The sequence below is a fragment of the Tupaia chinensis genome, unplaced genomic scaffold (genome assembly GCF_000334495.1).
Source record: "Tupaia chinensis unplaced genomic scaffold, TupChi_1.0 Scaffold000065_2, whole genome shotgun sequence".
NCBI lineage: Eukaryota > Metazoa > Chordata > Mammalia > Scandentia > Tupaiidae > Tupaia > Tupaia belangeri.
The window spans coordinates 290,656-311,539 of record NW_006159524.1 but is presented as its reverse complement, the minus strand read 5'-3'; the positions used below and the strand labels follow the sequence as shown (position 1 = coordinate 311,539).

Below are 20,884 nucleotides of genomic sequence, written 5' to 3'. Positions count from 1 at the left end.
AAACTTACGCCGGGCACGTGTGCGTGCGTGCCCAAGATCCCGAGAGGAGAATGGAGGAGAAGGGACTGCGGCGTGACCATCCCCCCTGGGGGGGTGATTTCTCGCTTTCTGTCTCTCTGTCTCTCTCTGTCTGGTGAGCGCACGCGCCCTATAGCGAAAATCTCTCCAAATAATAATAATAATAATAATAATAATAATAATAATCCATCTGTAAAATGACATAGTATCTATCTCGTGGGCTTGTTAGGAGGATTAAATAGGTGAGCATCTGTAAAGCATTTGAAACAATGCCTCACTGATTGTAAGGCCTATATACCTGTTTATTAAAATTCTGTTTAAAATGTCTAATTAAATCACACTGAACACTCAAGAGAGAGATTTACAAACACATTTGAAGTATGCATATCAATTAAAATTTTGGGTCAGGAGTAACAGAGAGGTAGACACTTTTTTGAGTAAGAATAGACTACCTGGGAAGGCTTAAACAATGGTTCGGGGATGGAGGGCAGCAGGGCAGCAGAGCATGGGAGGGGGCTGCATGGAGCATTGCTGCAGCCATGGCTGTGCCACTGCCCTGGATGCAACTGCCAGTCCCCACCCTGGCTGAGCCACCAGAGATGACAGCATAGTGGGAGGCAGGGCACTGCATCCCTCCACTCCCAGAATAGAGAGTCACCCAAATAGGAAGCAGGGTTGAGCGCTGAGCCACCCAAATAACACCTCCACAATGTGCTTTGTGTGTACAGTCACTTGATTTATGAAGATTTGCATTGCGAAGAAAAAGTAATGATTTAAGAGGCTGCCTCATACTGACCTGCTAGAAATAAAAATCGGTAGCACTTTTCAGCTGTTAGACTTGGGTGAGTTAACTCAAGTCTCAATTTCCTCCTCTGATAGATGTGCTAATAATAGGGTCTATCAGTGGATTCTTCTAAAGTGCTTAGCACAGTGTCTGGTACACGGTGAGGGCCTGTGAAGCATGAACTCCTGTAAATGTTTCGTTGATGGAATTAAATCCTTTATGTCTGAATATAAATTGAGTTCTGAAAACCCATCAGATTGTTTTCTCAGTTGTTTGCAAATATCTCATCGTAGGACTATGTTTATTTGAGCTGTCTTCCCAGGACCTGTCTCAATTGCCCTACTCTGCATACCAGTTTGCTTGGGCTTCTGTCTCTGAGTCTCAAAGTTGTCTTGCATTTATTGTTCATGGGACAAATATCAGGTACTGCCTTAATTCTACAACGATCAAGTTCCACATCAATACCCAAGCTTTAAGTGTGCAAGGCACTAAGTAGCTAAAGGAAGATAAAGCTTGTACTAAATAATGTGACAAATTTGACATTTCAATTTAAATCATAAAGAACCAGGGCACAAGAAAACATGTCATGGAGGCTCTTTTTCATGGTGACTTGGAGGAGGTCAGCTGCTTCAAGATGAAGCTGAATATCTCCTTCAAAGCCACGGGCTCCCAGAAACTCATTGAAAAAAAAAAAAAAAAGAAAGAAAGAAAAAAGAAAAGAAAACATGTCACGGGGCAGGCAGTTTTCTCATTGCTTTATAAAGGAGTTGGCGGAGACTCAGAAGTTTGTATTTATGCTCACAACCAGAGTATGATCTCTGTCTCCCCATTAGGATTGTAAGTTTTTCGAGGGCAAGAATCAGGTTGAATGCAGCTTTGCGTTCTCTTTATCACATAGTAAAAAGTCTTGGAGGAGGAAGGGGTCTAGATTTGGGAACCAGTGGACACAACAAACACTTAAAAACATATAACCTATTGGTGAATGCTAAAAAGCCATGGTTTTCTTATTTTGTTTTCTGAATCCAATAACTTTCTGTCCATATGAGCAAAAATATCTATCTTAAAGTTTGATCTACACTTAAAGTCTGTTCGACTATTTATATTAACTGATCATTCAGTTTAGTCATCAAAATAGTCATCATAGTACAGAAAAATATCAACGCTACGTCATTTGAATTTCCATGCAGACATGGGAAGGGTGGACTGTATTGCTCTTCCTTTCTCTGGACGTTTCAGGGCTTGATCTTCTGGCACGATATGCGTTTTATGGAGCAGGGAGACAGTGGACAGATTCTACTATAAGGGCCACAAAGCTACCCACAAAGGTCTAGTTTCAGTCCGCTGATTCTCAAGGGTCATACCGTGCCCTATGTTCTATTGACTACAGGTTAGAGCACTGGCCCTGCAGACAGAGCGTGTTACGGCCACGAGTACCCAGACGGCCTTTGCTTGTTGGGCCACTCGCTCAGCATCAATCTGCTCATGTTTTATGTGGCTGGTCTTCCACAAGGTGGGACATGCAAGGGACTTGAGCCCTGGGGGCTGGCGCAGAGGAAGCACTCAGTGAATGTTACCTGCCAGTATAATTAGTATTATCTCCTCAGTTACACCAACGCTCCTCAAGGGCAGGGCTGATGTCTCATATTTTGTATCCTCACTGCCAGGCAATGTGAAGGTGTTACTTGCTGACGAAAGCAGTAGATTATTTTGTTTAGTTTTTGCTATGGAGCACATGGGCTTGCAGAGGGAGTGACAGAGGGAAAGTGAGAAATCATCCCGCAGGGGGAATAGCCATGCTGTAATCCCTCCTCCTCTAGTCTCTTCTCAGGATTTTGGGCATGCACGCACATGCACTTCTGGGTCTGAGGCTCAAATTGCACCACCATCCATGTAGGATCTAGCACCTTAACCTCCATGCCACTTGCTGGACTGCAATGGATTATTTTGATTCACGCCACTGACTGCAGATTAAGACAACTGCTGTTTCCACAGATGAAATTCCACTCATGTAAACTGAGCAAAGAATTAACATATTCAGAATTTGACATTATGTCTCCTGAGTGGACTGTTTTTTTTCTGGCATCCCCAAGGAAGCAGCAGTATATCCAAAAGGGAGTCTGCAGGGTGTGGTGGCTCAAAGTCTGGGCTTTCAAGTCAGATTAAATTAGATCTGAGTTGACTGGCAAGTCAACATGCTGGCTGAAGGGCCCTGGGAAATTCACTTCGCTTCTTTGAACTTCAGTTCCTTGCCTGGAAAATAAAGCAAGTACCTAGGTTGGCTGGCATTGTGTAGGTCATGGCCAGGCGTGTCTGATGTCTTGTAGGTGGATGTGGGTGAACAGTCCTGGGCCCCACAGTGCAGGCACAGATGCAGGGAGAAGGTCCTAACAGAGGCACAGCAGGGATGTGAGGGCCTGGCCAAGCTGGCCCTTCTGAGCAGTGTGACTACTACTGTCTGCTCTGGTGACGGAAAACTGTTGGGAATGCGCCATGGCAGAAAGCACAGGAGGCAGCCGGCCCACGCTCCGTGCTCATCTGTTCATCTTTCTACGCAGGCTCCCAGTTTTGGGGGAGTCAAGGTGAGCTATTAGAGATCTTTGGGTCAACAAAAACAGCCATACATATTTTTCTCAATAATATTATCTTTCCAGTGCTTATTTGTTGTTTTTAATAAAGTAAAAACTAACCTGAGCAGAGTCCGCAGAGTCCAAACCATTCCTCTTGAGAGCCTGCAAACCCAGACCAGGTTCCCTGGGTTTCAGCTAGCACAAGTGGTCTCAATGACTCAATTACATGTGATAATGAACGTGAGGCACCTGATCCCGGGCTTGGCATACCGTAGGCTCTCCACAGAGTACTCATGCTACTGCTTCTCTAGTAGCACGTATGACCGGGTTTTTGTTCTGTTTAGAATGAACATGGAAGAGTTCCTTGTGTTCTTGTAGACTATGTAAAACTAAGACTTTTAATTAGTTTTCACTACATAATATCAAATTAGGACACATAGATGTTTTGTAATATCAGGCATGAAAGCTATACTATAAATCAGGGTGATGAAATCTGAACTAGTTTTCAAGGAACTACTACACGCCATCAGTTCCAACTTGGAAAGCACAGAGTGGGGCCTAACGAAGGACATTTGGAGAAGGGATACGGAGGGGAGGGCTGGTCCTGTAGCACAGTAGTTAAGGCTCTGTATTGGGAGCTAGGTCACACGTGGCTGACCATAGTTTAAATCCCAGCCCTTCCCTGGCAGCTTGAAAAAACACACCAGAGGGAACCAGCAGTTGGCGTAATGGCTATGTCGCTGGATACCTACGTAGTCGAACGTGGTTTGTGTCCCGGACCTGGTGGCTTAGAACTCACGCCGGGTGCATGTGCGTGCATGCCCAAGATCCCGAGAGGAGAATGGAGGAGAAGGGATTGCAGCGTGACCATCCCCCCTGGGGGTGATTTCTCGCTTTCTGTCTCTATGTCTTTCTCTGTCTGGCGAGTGCACGTGCCCTATAGCGAAAACCTCTCAAACAAGCAAACAAACAAAACCCACCAGATACATATATGTACATGTGCAAAATCCTGACAGGATGGGAAAGTAGAGGAAAAAGTACTGCTGCATGATCACGCCCCATTGGGGAATGCCCTCCCTCTCTCTCTCTCTCTCTCTTTCTCTCCCTCTCTGTGACAAGCATTTGTGCTCTACACACTAAATAAGTAAATGTTTAAGAAAGAAGACAATGGGAGAGAGAAGTAAGTAAAACAGAAAAAGTGAAAAATGTACAAACCATCTCTTTGATTCCCCTACTTGTCTATTATACCACTTACACATTTACATAAAATAAGTTGTATATCTAGTATAGATTTTAAAAACAAAATTATGGGCCAGCAGGTGGCATGGTAGTTAAGGCACTGGATCCCACATGGCCCACTCTGTGGCTTGAAAATCGTGCCAGGCATGTATGCATGCATGCCCCAAATCCCAAGAGAAAGGAAGAGATGGGATTGGGATGTGGCCACTCCCCATGGGGAAAAGTGAATTTTCACTTTCCCTCTCTCTGTCTCTCTTCAGTGAGCACACGTGCCCTATTACAAAAATCTTAATAAAATTAAAAACAACAGTAGAAAAGAAAAACATAAAGTTATCATTATGGACCAGCCTGGTGGAGTGGCCTTAACAGCTAGATCCCTCATGGAGAATTGCACGGTTTGAGTCCCAGACCCAGTGGCTTAAGAACATGTCAAGTGTGTGTGTATGCATGTCCAAAATCCCAAGAAGCGAGTGGCGGGGAAAAGACTGGTGAGGCGTGGGAGTGCTCACGTTGTCTCTGTCTCTCTCCAGCAAGCATGCAAGCCCTATAGAAAATTTTGTTTAAAAATTACAATTGCAGGACCAGCAAGTGGCGTGATGGTTAAGGTGCTGGACACTCCCACATGGCCAACCAGGGTTCAAGTCCTGAATCTGGTGGCTTGCTTTCTCACTTCCTCTCTCTCTCTCACTCTCACCCTTTGTCTCGCTCTGGTCAAATTAAAAAATAAATAAATGAATAAATAAAATAAAATAAATAATTATTTTTAAAAAAATTACAATTGTGGCAGCCAGCAGGTGGCATGGTGGTTAAGGCGCTGGGCTTCCACATGACCAAACGTGGTTCAAGTCCTGGACCTGGTGGCTTGTTTTCTCACTTTCCCTCTCTCTCACTCTGTCCCTTTCTTGCCAAAATAAAAGTAAATAAATACATCAAGTTAAATAAAATAATTTTTTTTAAAAAAATTAAATGACAATTAACTTTTAAATAATCTTTTTTATTTTAGAGTAGTTTTATTGAAAAGTTGCAGAGATGGGACAGAAGTCCCGTACCCCCTCTCACCCACTTCCTGTTATTGGCAGCTTACGTCTGTAAGGTACATTCTTCACAATTAATGAACCAATGTTAGTATCTTAGTATTTTGTAAAATATCCTCATATTGGGAAATGTCTGTTTTTCTCACAATTAAACTGGGCTGATGAGTTTTGGAGAGGAAGACCATGCAGGTAAAGTGCCATTCTTATCAAATCACATCCAGGATTTATACTATCAGTAAAACTTATCACTGTTGATGTTAACCTTGATAACCTGGTGAGGTGGTACAGTGAATTTTTTATGAGATAAAAACCAATCACAGGGCTGGCAGGTGGTATGGTAGTTAAGGGTGCTGGACTCCCACATGGCCAACCACAGTTCAAGTCCCGGACCTGGTGGCTTGTTTTCTCACTTTCCTCCCCCACCCCCACACTGTCTGTTCTCTGCTCAAATAAAAATAAATAAATAAAACGAAAATTTTAAAAAATCATAAAAACATAAGAGAAAAGACAAGGCAAGTAAAGGCATATAGGCAAGTAAAGGCCTATCAGGTTTGACTTTACAGTATTTAAGGATGTTTCTTCTCATCAGCGAGAAGAATTTTTAAACTATTAATCGACTATTCCTAGATGGCCCAGGAATATGGAGATATTCTAGGTAAAAGTTAATGTCTTTAAGACCGACCACTGCCTTTGTTGGTTCCTCCAGCAGTCATATTGACCAAGTACACTGACTATTATCTATTTAAAGTAAAAAGAACTTTTAAAAATTCATGGAATTGTTGATATTTGATGCAAGTGGTATCTGATACTAGTCAAGTTAATTAAATTTGGGGAGTGAAAAGAATTTCTTTTCATATGTTTACCCAGGAGACATAATGTCAAATTCTGAATATGTTAATTAATAGTAATTTTAGATTCTAGTCCTTAGGTCAGTTGATTAACAAATGCTTTTTTCTCTTAATTTTTTTTCCCCTCTCAGGATTTTGGGCACACAAGCACATGTGTCTAGTGTGATTTTCAAACTGCCTGATCTGGGACTTGAACTGTGTATTCAGCCATATGGGAATCAAAGCCTTAACCTCCACACCACCTAGTGGCCTCTTTATTTTTTTAAATAACAAAGCATTGTAAAAAAAATAATAAATTAACCAGCTACCACCCTCTATAGTTTCCATTCACAAAACAAGCTAACACTTGTTAAGTTTATTTTTCAGGTAAAGAATGTAAAAGACAGGAAGTTCTACCAGGGGTACTCAAGGAGAGGTGCTGAAGGGGACGCAACACGGTGGTCCTGAAGGTTCTCCTGATGGCCATGATGACAGGCATAATTACATGGCGGCAGGCAAAATTGCAAGTACATTTTAAAGTTTTTTCATAGTGAGGGTTAAAATAAAAATGCTTTTCCAGTTCTCAAAAGAAATATTCAATCAAGTGTGAACACCCTATTTTCAAAGCAGTGTGAGAATTGAGTTTTAGTGCGAAAGTATGTGGTGCTCTTTCTACAGTGTGTTCATCGAGGGAGAGGGACACCATTAGGGTCTGCAGGGAAGCAAGTGAAAACTTCTGGCATCTTCCTCCTATCTTCCTTCCTAAATTAATTTCTCTGAGAGCTAAAACAAATACACCTCTTTAACTTTATTTGGATAAGTGTTTTTCAAATATACTTGATCCAGGAACTTTTTAAAACATTGCAACATGGATGTGTATGCTAAGGAACCGTTGTTCTAAGGGACCTACTTGGAGAAGTGCTGCTATGTGGTAGATAATTCGATTATGAGGGTGGTAAGTCAAGTAGTGACATAACCTGTTTTAGTGTATCTATGGAAATTACTAAGTGATACATCTTGAATGTTCCTTTTGTTTTTATAGAACAAATACTAAGGGCAGAAATCCAAGCTACCTTTTAAAGGAATCGTACTTATACAGAAGTGGGAAAGTACTACGAAGATATCATTACAGTACTGAGAAAACACGGAACAACAACTATGAATGCTTAAAATATTTCAAAGAAGAGGGAAATGGTACTATAAAAGAACAACTTGCAAAGGGGAGAAAATGCCACTTATCTCTGGTTTCTCTCTTTTTTGGGGGGGGGATATTTTTACTATAGGGTACATGTACTCGCGAGAGACGCAGAGACAGCAAGAAATCACACCCCCCCACCCCCACCCCCGTCCCCAGAGGGGATGGCCATGCCACAATCCCTTCTCCATTATCCTCCTGGGATTTTGGTAATGCACACACTTGCACCAGGTGTGAGTTTCAAGCTCTCAATCTAGGACACGCAACCAGACACGTGGGAGTCCCGCAACATAACCGTTAGGCCATCTGCTGGTCCCATCTCTGGTCTCTTCAAGGAGTTCTCAGTATTGGTGTGAAAGGGAACCTTTCCATGAAGAATTGGATTCAGCATCATTCTCTTCAGGCTCTGACGAGATGGTATCTCTGATGAGATGTACCCGGCAGCACCCAAGGAGAGGGAAACCCCGCAGCAGCTGCTGCCTGCCTCTAGAGACCACACCACACAGTGCCCTTCATTCCCTCTAGGTCGGCTTCATCAGAAATTACGTGTTTGTTTTGTTTTGTTTTGTTCTGTTTTGTTTTTTAAAGTTTTTTTTTTTTTTTTCTGCTATAGGACACATGCACTTGCTGGAGGGGGAGAGAGAGAGAGAAACAGAGAGAGAGAGAGACAGGGAGAAATAAAGTGAGAAATCAGCCTCAGGGAGATGGCCATGCCACAATCCCTTCTACTCTCAGGATTTTGGGGCACAAACACACATGTGCCTGGCATGGGTTTCAAGCCTCTGGATCTGGGACTCAAATCACAGTTGGCCATGTGACAGTTCAGCACCTTAGCTACTACACCACCTGCCAGCCCCAGGAATCAAATTTTTGTGGCACAGTTAGATGTCAAAAAGGAGGACAAAGGAGTCACCTAAAACAGTACATGGGATATAGTATTATAACTGATGGAAGTTAATGTTTTTAAGGCTGGTTCAGCTCCATCATTGATAAATAATTTTAAGGAAATTATTGTGAAAATATACTACCATTTATAACATTATTTTTTTAAGAAATAAAAAGGCATATTACACACCAAGCATACTAATACAAAGAACTGACCTATTGATAAATTCTAGATATGCTGCAGTTAGTTTCCTAAAGCCTTAGAGTTTCCTCCAAGGTTTATTCACAGCCCATGTGACACAGCATGACTTTCAGGTTGTTCAATATTTTCTCAACATGTTATGCCCACTTTATTTCTTACAATTTCTAATTTAAACAATGATACTTAGCAAATGTCTTACGTCCTGATTTAGAAATCTAGTACTGGCATAGTTAGAATGTAAAAATAAATGTCTTAAACAGAAATACATTTCCCCTAAATCTCATTCATTCTCTGCTATTCAATATAAAAATATATATCTGAAAACACTTTAAGATATCTGAGAACCCACAACAGAAAAGATCCATTTACGTGAGTCTGAGGGGTCCAGTTCCTGTACAGCAAGGCCAGCCCGGGGCCGCAGGTGCACTTCTCTCTCTGTAAACTCACACTGACCAAGGGACAATATTAAGAAAAAGAAATGCTTCGAAGAGCACAATCAGACAAAGTAAAGCACTGAGCATCTTTTACAATGTTGTAATATTAATAAAATATTCATTAATCCCTGTATATGAAAATCTGGGAAAAGATGAAAGGCAAAACTAGATACATAAAAAGTTACATAAGTGCTTATAAAATCAGTTTTTACTGATGTGTGAAAAAAACTGATAAAAACCCTTTGAGGTAGAAAGTTCATGGACTCTCTGTCAACGTCATTGTCTGCTACAGTAGTTTCTTGGTTGGATACCTAGATTTTTGAAATCATGGACTGATAAATGAAGTCTTATATATATTAATATTCTTCCATAACATTATAATGTTGTGTACTATGAAGTGTTAGCACAAATGAATGATAACATTTCACCATACATAGAAATTAAGAAAGAATGTCTTGCTAAATTGATTTTTGAGTCTTCTAATTGTATTTGTTTATTCACCCATCAAGTTGAAAAATCTAGTTATTAGTAGGGGGTTTCCTAGTCATTAATATAAATTATTGGGTTGTTGAAAAAGTCATGATGCATTTTTACATAGAGAAATATGTCATGAGGGCCAGCATGTGGCATGGTGGTTGAGGTGCTGGACTCCCACATGGCCGTCCGTGGTTTGAGTCCCAGACCTGGCAGCTTGCCAACTTTCTCTCTCTCTCTCACATACACACACACACACACACACACACACACACACACACACTATCCCTCTCTGGTCAAATTAAAATAAATAAACAAAGTTTGTAAAATAATTCTTAAAAAAGATAGTAAATAAAATTAAATAATTTTTAAAAATATGTCATGACTTTTCCAACAACCCAATAGTAATGCTGTAACTTAATTCAAAAGCAATTATTTTTAAAAAATGGGATACATACCAGCAAAGCTTAGCACCAGCCCAAAACACTGGCACACCACAGGCAAAATGCCAACTCTACAGTGATATGTAAAGGGCCTTTTATAGAAAATCCAAATAAAATTGTTCTCGAAATATTCTGTCCTTTAGTTTACAAATGAAAATATAAACTTAACGTGAGATTAACTTTAGTGCTTAAGCTAGAATCTCACAATCAGAAAGAATGGTAATTTTCACATAGTTCTTATAATATCGTCATAAAGTTAACCTCTGATTTAAAGAATCCTGATGAAACGATGCAAAATGATTAACAGCAGACAGAAGGATGCATAAAAACAAGTCACATAGGTCATGGAACAATGCACCCTAGCTGAGTAAAAACTGTGTCTGATAATTCAATATATACTTCCTAAAATAATTAATAGAACTATTACTGAATGTACACAATGTATTGAAATGGTCGATGCTGAATAAGTAGGTATACCTATATCCTTGATATAGATGTACAATGATTATATATAAGCCAGAAATCATAATCAAAAGTTAATAAAAATTTTTAAAAAGAATAATAGTTTATGGAAAAATAAAAAAAATAAAAATGATAGGGATAACAGATGAATCTACAATTAAAAACTACTTCTTTATATTTTTCCTATAGACAAAACACAAATACTAAGAACTTAGTACATTTTGTCATCAGAAATTTCATGAGAGTCCAAAAATGAAAAAAAAAAAAGTGAATATTAATCCTATATCTACAATAGTTAGTTGAGTATGAAACCCCTGGAAACAGCAGTGAGAAGCATAAGACAGTGTCTACATACTGAAGAAAAATGACTAACACCTGCAACCTTCCATTTTTTCTACTAAAATTGTAGTAAATTTGAAATAACACCTCCTGATTATCTTCCTAATGACACTGTTGAAGAGGCAGAACTCCTATAAAACCAGTGGCAAGAGCTGATAAACACTGATGGTATCACCTTGTGCTTCCTTTCCAGTTCAGCCACAGCAGTAATTCTGGATGCCCTCATTACTGCCCCGTGGGCACATGTTCTTCCTTGGATAAAAGGAAAACTTAGGCTGGGGACCAATTGTTGCAGGTGCTGTGGAACGTCACTCAGAGGAGCTGCATCCCAAGGGAAACAATGACAACGGAGAATGCTTTGCTACGCTCTTTTACAACGGAGAATGCTTTGCTACTCTCTTCCACAGGTAAAGTCATTATCTCATGCCAGCACAACCTATAAGAAAAAGGAGCCTCCTTTATTCTAGATAACCTGTAAAGCCAGAATTCCAGACATAGTCTTCTTTACAGCAGTAGAACCCATTATACATTAATATCCATCTTCTCGTCAAATCCTTGATGGGATTTTCTTTTAAAAGGAGAAGGAGAAGCAGGGCCCGGATGCTGAATGACAGCTCGGTGACATCATACGAAGTGGCTTTTGGGTCTGCCACACAGGCTGAGTCTCTTTGTTGTGAGCAGCTGTGCCAGGCCATTGAGAAACACCAGGAAGATGGTCATGGACATGACAATCACATAGTGGCTGATGCTGCCGAAGGAAAGAAGAGACACGTGACAGGCAGAGAGAACACAGTGAGAAAAAGCACAAGATGCCTCTAAATAACTTGTTTTGATTTTGATGTGTGTTGGACAGGGTCACGATCCTCCTACCTCAGCCTCTTGAGTAACTGAGAGTACAGCGTATGTACCACACGTGCTTTTTAGGAGGGCCAGGAACTGAACCCAAGCTTCCTCACATGGCCTCAGTGCTGCTGCAGCTGGGCCTAAATAATGTTTTTAAATGGAAATATAAAAGATATGAAATTATAAAGGGTACCAATCATTTAAAAATAGATAAAACTACTGTGTTAAAAACACAAATTTGTTATATCATAATATATGATACACACACTTTCTTAACAATATATGAAGAGTGAATATTAACTATATGTTAATTTTAATCCCTAATAACACAAATATTATGCTGAAATAGTAAAAAGCATAATTGCATTTTGAGATACCAACAACTATTAGGTTTTAAAAAACGTCAGTGACTAGTATTCACAATACTTAGGTCTTTGCCACCAGTAGAAATTAAGTTTCAACAGTGTTTAGAAAAACTAAGATAGTTTCCCCCTTTTAATTTGTGAACCCTTTGAATTCTACCTGCAGACTCTCCAAGATGTCCCAGTTTAAATATTTTGACATTTTAGAGCATGCCACCTTATGCTTTGAAATAAGTTAGAAGTACTTTGACAAAACTACCAGCTACAAAGAAATAAGAATGTTACCCCTACCAAGCTCAAACTCAGTGAAGTAACGTTTTAGACAAGGAATCTAAACAAAAGAAAAAAGGGCACACCTCTTTATTAATCTCACAATCAAAGCTACTGTCTCCTAGACTTTGGGGAAAAGATAGAAGAATAATGGGCAGTATTAAAATTCTATGGTCCCGGTTCTCATCTATCAGCAATGATAGGAAATGTTCAGACTTCCTTTCTAAACACAGTAATTGGACTGTCTACACAGAATGTGGTTTGGTAAAATATTTAGAAGTATAGAAAGAAATTCAGGCTATAGATCTGACAAGTCGCATGAAAGCAGAGGCTTGATGCAGTAATGCTAGAACAGTATTGCCTAAGCTAAGCTATGGTGCAGACTGGCAGGTTATTTCTTTTCAGTGCAGATCAGTTATATTTACCTATCTAACTCGATAACAGACTCGCACGTTTTACATTTTCAGCAAGGGGGCGGGATGCTTTGTTTCAGTAGGCGTATAGCCAGGCTAGTGCAATGAAGGAGGTTCTATTTTCTCCCTTTCCTCTCTTCTCCCTCCAGCACGCAGCAGAGGAGTCATGGTACTGGTCAAAGAACCCAGGAGTAGTATACAGGGCAAGCCCTAGGGAACAAGGTGACCACTGTGTATAAGAAAAGCAGGCAATCACCAGAGGGACGCAGGGACTAAAACAGAAGATGAGAGGCCTCCAAGTTTTCCCTCCCTCCTTCCCAATAACACCAACAAAATGATGAGCAGATCCCCAAGGGTCAAACTACTGGCTCTAGGCCACCTTTAACATGTTGTCAGGTTATCTGTCCATAGGCAAGGCCTCTTAAGGCCAGGAATAAGGACCTTCTGACTCTGCGTGGATTTTCTGTTTGTTTATGTTACGGCTTTCAAGTAAGAACCTCCAACTGTAAAGATTTACAGGTTGATAAGATTTTCTTTGGAAAGGTATTGGTTGGAAATTCTTACTCAAAATCTTTCTCTAGGTCCATATTACAAAGTAAATTTGAAACAGAAAAAAAGAAGCAGTGGCTAATGAAAAAAGAATTAGGAGCTAGACAGTGAACAGCAGTAAAATGTAAAAGCTCTGTGAGGTGATCTCATAGGGGAAGGTTCCTGGTTCAAGTCTGGAGACCTCCCTGAGTACACTGGGTACATGGGTGCCCATGACCTAGGGCTGGCTGAAGGCTGGGGATCGTGGCGTGAAGACCCTATTGGGGGTGGCCTCTACCTGTCTTTCTCTCCACACTCTCTCTCACTCATAGAGTAAGTAAATAAACAAATAAAACAATAATTACAACCAGTTATACTAGAAATATGTCTCTGATCTAGGGTAGATTCATGAACTAAAATAAATATGTCTCTGATCTAGGGTAGATTCATGAACTAAAATAAAATAATAAAATAGAAAAGTGTCAACACTAACATTTTATGTTTTTTCTTTCCTAAAGTTTAGTTCTTCCATGAGTTGAGAGACAGAAAGACAGAGAGACAGAACTCCAAGAGGGTTCTGACATTGCAATTCAACCCTAGCTTCAGCTGGTGCCTGACCACAGGCACACATGTGCTTAACACACTCAGGGAGGCCTTTGGATTTAATCCAGAACCTTCCAGTGAGTCAGCACTGCAGAGCATTGCATTTCACTGTTGTACCACCTTCCAGCCCGTACAATAACATTTCCTAAACTTCTTATTATTTTCACTGTAACAGTAATGCAATAAAATGTCAAATCTGGAATTTTTTCCTACTTAAATTTGTGTATGTGTAGATGTGTTTTGCTTTTACTCTGAATGACTATAATATGAATCTTACCTACCCTATAACTAAATCACAAATAATTACTCATTTAAAAATGAAAATAATGATTATAAGACTAAATTTATTTATCACCTTACCAAATCTTGCTTGGCATAAAGTAATACAGACATTTATTTTTACAGATTATTCTTGAAAAACTCATGAAAAAATAGACATAATTACTAAAAGTATGTGAGCTATGTTGATACTTAATCATATAGGAGTTGTAATTGGTTGACAGATCTTACTTTAAAAGTTTCCTAAAGCAAGGCAACTCAGTTTATCATGGCGCAGAGGTGCTGGAAAAACATGCTGTTAGAAACTAGAACATTTTGGGACCAGCAGATGGCATAATGGTTACGTCACTAGACTCCCACATAGTCCACGGTTCAAGTCCCGGACCTGGTGGCATAAAATTCATGCCAGGTACATGTGTGTGAATCCACAAAATTCCAAGAGGAGAATGGAGGAGAAGGGATTGTGGCATAGCCATCGCCCTGTGGGGTGATTTCTATCTCTCTGTCTCTGGCAAGCACATGTGCCCTATAGCAAAAATCTTTCAAAAATCAATCAATCAATCAATCAATCAATCAATAAAAGGAAACTAGAACATTTTATAAAATGAGAATGAATTCCAGGTGATGGAGTAGGTATACTTTGCCCTTTTCCTACTGCTAAGTACAACTAAAAACTTTGGTTGTTATAAGCAAATATAAGACTCTAAATGTTGGAAAGAAGAGGCAGCCTGGCTAGGGATCTTGGGATTGATCCAAGGAATGGCACAGTGGTGAGTTCCCTGGATTTTTTTCTCTCAAATAGTCTAGACTTTCAGGAAGAAGCTAGCAACCTGGAAATGTCACTGGAAACAGATGAAAAGCCCCCTAAAACAAAAACACAATAGCAAAAGCAAAACCACAATACTCTCTCCAGCAAAGTGACAAAGGCACAAGCCTAGAAGAGAGAAGCTTTCTGTTCTATTTTAGCCAACCACCACAGAAAGACAGCATTCTCCCACAACATAGTTCAGCAAAGGCTGAGTGTAAAGCTATACTTCTATCCTCACAGGCTGAAGTGGGGGTACTCCAACTCCTATCTATCCCTTTTCTTCTACCCCCATGGTGTCAGGGAAGGCCTGAAGGAAGCTGGCATTTTCATCTGTGCCTGGTGGATGTCAGTGGATACCACGTGGGAAGAAGCCTGGACTTCTGCTCCCACCCAGCAGTAATGAAGTCCCTCCCCCTCTTCACTGGGGTAGGATGAGAGGAGGCCTAGTAGACTCAGAAATTTCACCACCCCTCAAAGGACCAAGGCCATTCTCCTCCCCACCATGGTATTAATGGAGGGTATGTTGAGGAGAAACAAGGAGGACATTCTATACTTCCCAGGCAGAAGGTATCCGTGGAGAGCTACTGTAAAGCTCTAATGTTCTTCCCTGCTAGGGAATAATGTGGAACCTTCCAACTCAGCATCAGTGGAGGCTACATGGAAAACCTGGATACCTACCTCCGTCAGGCAGAAATAAGGTAGTGTCAGAGGAAGCCAGTTCAAACAGAAGGTTTAAATAAGACTGAGTCTTGAGGAACCAGCAGTTGGCATAGCGGCTATGTTGCTGGATTCCCATGTAGTTGATCACAGTTCGAGTCCTGGAGCTGCTGGATTCCCATGTAGCTGATCACGGTTCAAGTCCTGGAGTTGGTGACTTAAACTCACACCAGGCACGTGTGCATACATGTCAAAGATGCTGAGAGGAGAATGGAGGAGAAGGGACTGTGATGTGGCCACCCCCCCCCCCGGGGGGGGGGTTTCTCACTTTCTGTCTCTCTTTCTGGCGAGTACACATGCCTTGCCTTAAAGAAAAAGACCCCCAAAAAAAAAAAAAAAAAAAAAAAAGACTAAGTCTTATAACACAGTACCCTAAAGGTCTAGGTTTCAATAGAAAATCATTCACCATACTAAGAACCAGGAAGATCTCAAATGGAATTTTAAAAAGACAATCAATAGATAACTAATACCTGGATGACAAAGTTGTTAGAATTATCTGGTGCAAAGTGGTTACCATAAATAATATACTTAAATGAACAATTATAAACAAACTTAAAAGAAATTAAATTTTAAAAGCCCAGAAAATCTGAGAAAAAAAGAAATTCTTAGGGAATTAAAAAGATGACATGAAGAACCAATAAAAATATTTAGAACTGAAAAATAAAATAATCAAAAAAAAAAAACCTCAGTAGATAGGTTCAATAGCAGAACCGAGGGAAAAGAGAAAAGAATTGAAGAACTAGAAGACAAAATAGCAAAAGAAGATCAAAACAGCAGAAAATACTCAGCCTGAACTATGAGCTTAAAAGGCGGGAGAAGGGAAGAGAAGAGAATTCAAAGGAACAGTGGTTAAAAACTTCTCAGTTTGGTAAAAGATATAAATCTATAGATTACAGAAACACCAAACCTCATATGGGATAAACTCAAAGAAATCTATACAAAGACATAGCTAACTACTGAAAACTTAGAAATAAAGGAATGTCTATACAGTGAGAGAGAAATGACACCTTACCTAAAGGGCAAAATAATTTAAATGATAGCAGATTTCTCATTAGAAAACATAAAAACCAGAAGAAATTGGCACACCACATTTTTTCCTAGTACTAAAAGAAAAAGAACTGTCATCCCAGAACTTGATGAAAATACCCTTCAGGAGTCAAAGGGAAATCAAGACATTCTCGAATGAAGGGAAACTAAGAGAATTCACTGCCTGCAGACCTAAAAGAATGTCTGACAGAAGTTCTCTAAACAGAAAAATAATAATAAAAGAAGAAATATGCCAAAATCATGAAGGAAAAAGAACTCACTGGCAAAAATAAGGTAAATAAAATCGGCTTTCCTTCTCCTTTTGAGTTTTTTAAGTCATATTTGATAGATGAAACAAAAACTGTTAACTTTGTCTTCAAATACACATGGCGGAAATATTGAAGATAATTATATTGTAAATAGGGATGATAATGGGATGTAAAAGAAGGTAAATTCATTCAAATCGTAAAATGACACCCCCAGTAGAATGTATTTGTGTGTGTGTGTGTGAATGTGTGTTTTATACACACATACACCTAGAGTAACCACTTAAAAAGCCATATAAAAAGGTACACTAAAAAACAGTACAGATAAATAAAAATGAAACGTATAAAATATTCAAGTAACACATAAAAAGGCAGGAAACACAAAACAGAACAAACAGAAACAAAAAATAAATGACAGGACCACCCCAGTAACACAGCATTTAAAGCACTATGCATATTAAGCTACATCCCATATGGCTGACCATAGTTTGAATCCTGGCCCCAGTGGCTTAAAAAAACATATTGTCCCTCCACAATCCTGCTTGGAGGGACAGATGGAGGAAAAAGATGGAGGTGTGACAATGCTCCATGCTCCATTAGAGGTGCTTTCCCTTTCTGGTGAGTATATAAGTTCTCTGACATTAAGAAAAAAAAGAAAGAGAGAGAGAGAGAGAGAGATAGACTTAAGTCCTGATGAATCAATAACTACACTAAGTATATATAGGATAAATATATCAACTAAAAAAACAGAGATTAGTAGAGTGGTTTAAAAAATATGACAAAACTACATGCTGTCTATAAGACACTTCAATTATGACAACATGGGCAGATTGAAAGTAAAAGGATGCAGAAGATAAATCATGCAGAGTAGTGGAAAAAAGCAGGGGTGGCTATATTAAAGGCAGATAAAATAGACTTTACAGCAAATATATCCTTTTCTAGTAATGATAGAACAACTACACAGAGAGTCAGCAAGGATACAGACAAACTATACAACACCATCAACCTATGAACAGTTTTAGAAAAATTCACATACAACAGCAGAATATGTTCTTTTCAAATGCCCATGCATATTAAGATAGACTACATCAGTGAGACCAGCAGTTAGCATAATGGCTTTGTTGCTGGCCATGTAGTAGACCGTGGTTCAAGTCCCAGACCCACTGGCTTAAATTCACGCCGGGCGTGTGTGCATACATGCCCAAGATTCCAAGAGGAGAAAGGAGGAGAAGGGATTGCAGCATGGCCATCCCCGCTGTGGGGTGATTTCTCGCTTTCTGTCTCTCTGTCTCTCTCCATCTGTCTGGCAAGCGCACATGCCCTATAGCAAAAACCTCTCCAAAAAAAAAAGATAGACTACGTCAGCATATTCCAGGCCACAAAACAAACCTCAACAGGTTTAAAGTAACAGAAGTCAGAGTATCTTCTCTGACTACAAAGGAATCAAACTGTAGAAATCATAACAGAAACAGGAAAATCTCCAAACACTTGGAAACTAAACAACACACTTATAAATAATCCATGGGTCAAAGAAGTTTATAGAGAAATAACAAAATACATTGAATGGGATGAAAATGAAAATCCAGTATATGAAAGTTCACGAGACACAAGTACATTAGCAATGAGAAAGAAACAGACCCTTGCAAATAAGCACCCCAACTATTCCCCCAAAATACTGCAAGCCACATTCCTGATATCACTATATATTTGTCAGTGTAAGTTTTACACCTTATACAAAAATGAACTAAAATGGGCTTAACTTAAATGTAAATTTTTTTTCATTTTTAAATTTCATTTTCTTTTATACATTCAATCGCATTATTTAGCTTACAAAATGAATATTTCAACAGGTGAACATTTCTCCCTAGTCCAGTTGATAAAACTATAAAACATCTTCAATAGATAATAACCACATTTCTGTATCCTATTAATGCGTTTCCTCCCTATTTTTCTTCTAAATGTCCTTCCTCAGACCCTCCTCTTTCACACACACTATATCTGGTATTTACATCTATATACTGTGTTTCTATATTCTTTAGTCAATCGGTTTCAGTCAGAGTGTGGACACTTGGTATATATTAGGTGAGGACATACAATGCCTCTCCGTCAAAGCCTGGCTTGCTTCACTCAGCAGTAAATCTTCCATATCCATCCACTTCCTGTCAAAAGCCAGGGTTTTGTTGTTTTTTATGGCTGAATAGTATTCCATAGAGTATATGTGTCACAGTTTTTCTTACCACTCATCTGTTCATGGGCATTTGGGTTGGTTCCATGATTTAGCAATTGTGAATAGTGCCGCAATAAATATTGATGTGCAAGCACTTTTCTGATGAAGAATTCTTCTGTCCTTTGGGCAGATACCAAGGATTGGGATTGCTGGATCATATGGTAGTTCTATTTGTAGTTTTTTGAGGAATCTCTAAATTGTTCTCCACAGTGGCTGGACCAATTTACATTCCCACCAGCAATGTAAGAGAGTTCCCCTTTCACCGCATCCCCAACAGCACTTACCATTTTTTATTTTAATCTTAAAATCTTGAAGTATAAACAGTAGGGGAAAAAAAGGTGAGAGAGAGAGAATTTTGGGGACCTAGACTTGGGCAGTTTTTTTTTCTTTATTCATGATGGGGCCTATGCACAAGACAATGAGAGAGAGAGTGAGGGAAGCAACGTCCACAGGATCTGATAGTACCATCCTCTTCCTCCTGTCAGATACTGGGCACCCTTGTGAGTACCTGGTATGCTTCAGTTGCCATGCAGAATATGGCTTCCTTTGAGCAGTGCATTACTGCTATGTCATGGAGCTGATGCTAAGCTAAGAGTTCCTAGACTAGACACCAAAATCACAAACCACAAGTTGAGTAACTGGATTTCATGTAAATAAAAAATGTCTACGAACAAAACAAAACTTTTGCTTTGTGAAAGATCCTGTTTAAGAGACTGAAAAGACAAGCTACAGACTGGAAGAAAACATTTGCAAATCACATACCCAACAAAACCTAGTACCTAGCATACGGAATATGTTTTCAAACTCAACAATAAAGAAAAAAATATTTCATTGGAAAATGAGTAAAAGGCATGAATATACATTCATCAAAGAGGATACAGAGATAGCAAATAAACAGATAATAAAAAAATGTTCAACATCAATAACCAATAGGGAAATACAAATTAAAGCCAAAATCAGATATCATTATAAACTTACTTGACTGGCTAAAAAAAAAATAGTAACAACATCAAATGCTGGCAGGGAGGCAGAGACACTGGATCAGTGCCCTCTGGTAGAGCCTCTCTTGAAGATAGTTTGGCAGTTTTTCATAAAACTTAATATGCAATTACCAAAAGACTCAGCAAATGTACTTCTGAGTATTCATGTCAGAAAAATGAAAAATTATGTTCACGAAAATATTTATAGAAGCTTTAGTCATAATAGCCAAAAACTGGAAATAACCTTGATATCCTTAAACAGGTGAATGATTAAACAAATTGCAGCCTTCCATAACATGGATTTACTCAGCAATAAAAAGGAATGAACTACTGAAACACACAACAACCCGAATGAATTGCTAGAGAATTACACTGGGTGAAAAAAGCTAATTCCCAAAGGTAACATACTAAATGAATACATTTATATAGCACTTATGAAATAATAAACTATAGAAATGGAAAACAGATTAATAGTTGCCAGGGGCTATGGGAGGGGTGGGGTGGGAGGGAATTGGGTGTGACCATAAAAGGGCGAAACAAAGGATCCTTGGGCGACAGAAATGCTCTGTATCTTTTTTTTTTTTTTTTTTTTTTTTTGAGAGGGGTTTTTTTCTATGGGGCGCATGAAGTCTCCAGAAAGAGACAGAAAGAGAAAAATC

General features: G+C 39.3%; 1 protein-coding gene across 2 annotated transcripts in view; it reads right to left on the bottom strand.

The window, feature by feature from the left end:
* Positions 1-11,299: 11,299 nt before the first annotated feature.
* Positions 11,300-20,884, bottom strand: part of PIGN (phosphatidylinositol glycan anchor biosynthesis class N) — a 146,499-nt gene continuing 136,914 nt past the window's right edge. The window contains exon 30 of one of the 2 annotated variants that reach the window (XM_006141848.3): positions 11,300-11,651. In XM_006141848.3, the coding sequence (XP_006141910.1) occupies positions 11,528-11,651 (124 nt within the window). In that variant the 3' untranslated portion in view covers positions 11,300-11,527. The remainder of the gene's footprint in view (positions 11,652-20,884) is intronic. The other variant, XM_027766258.1, reaches the window with a different exon arrangement.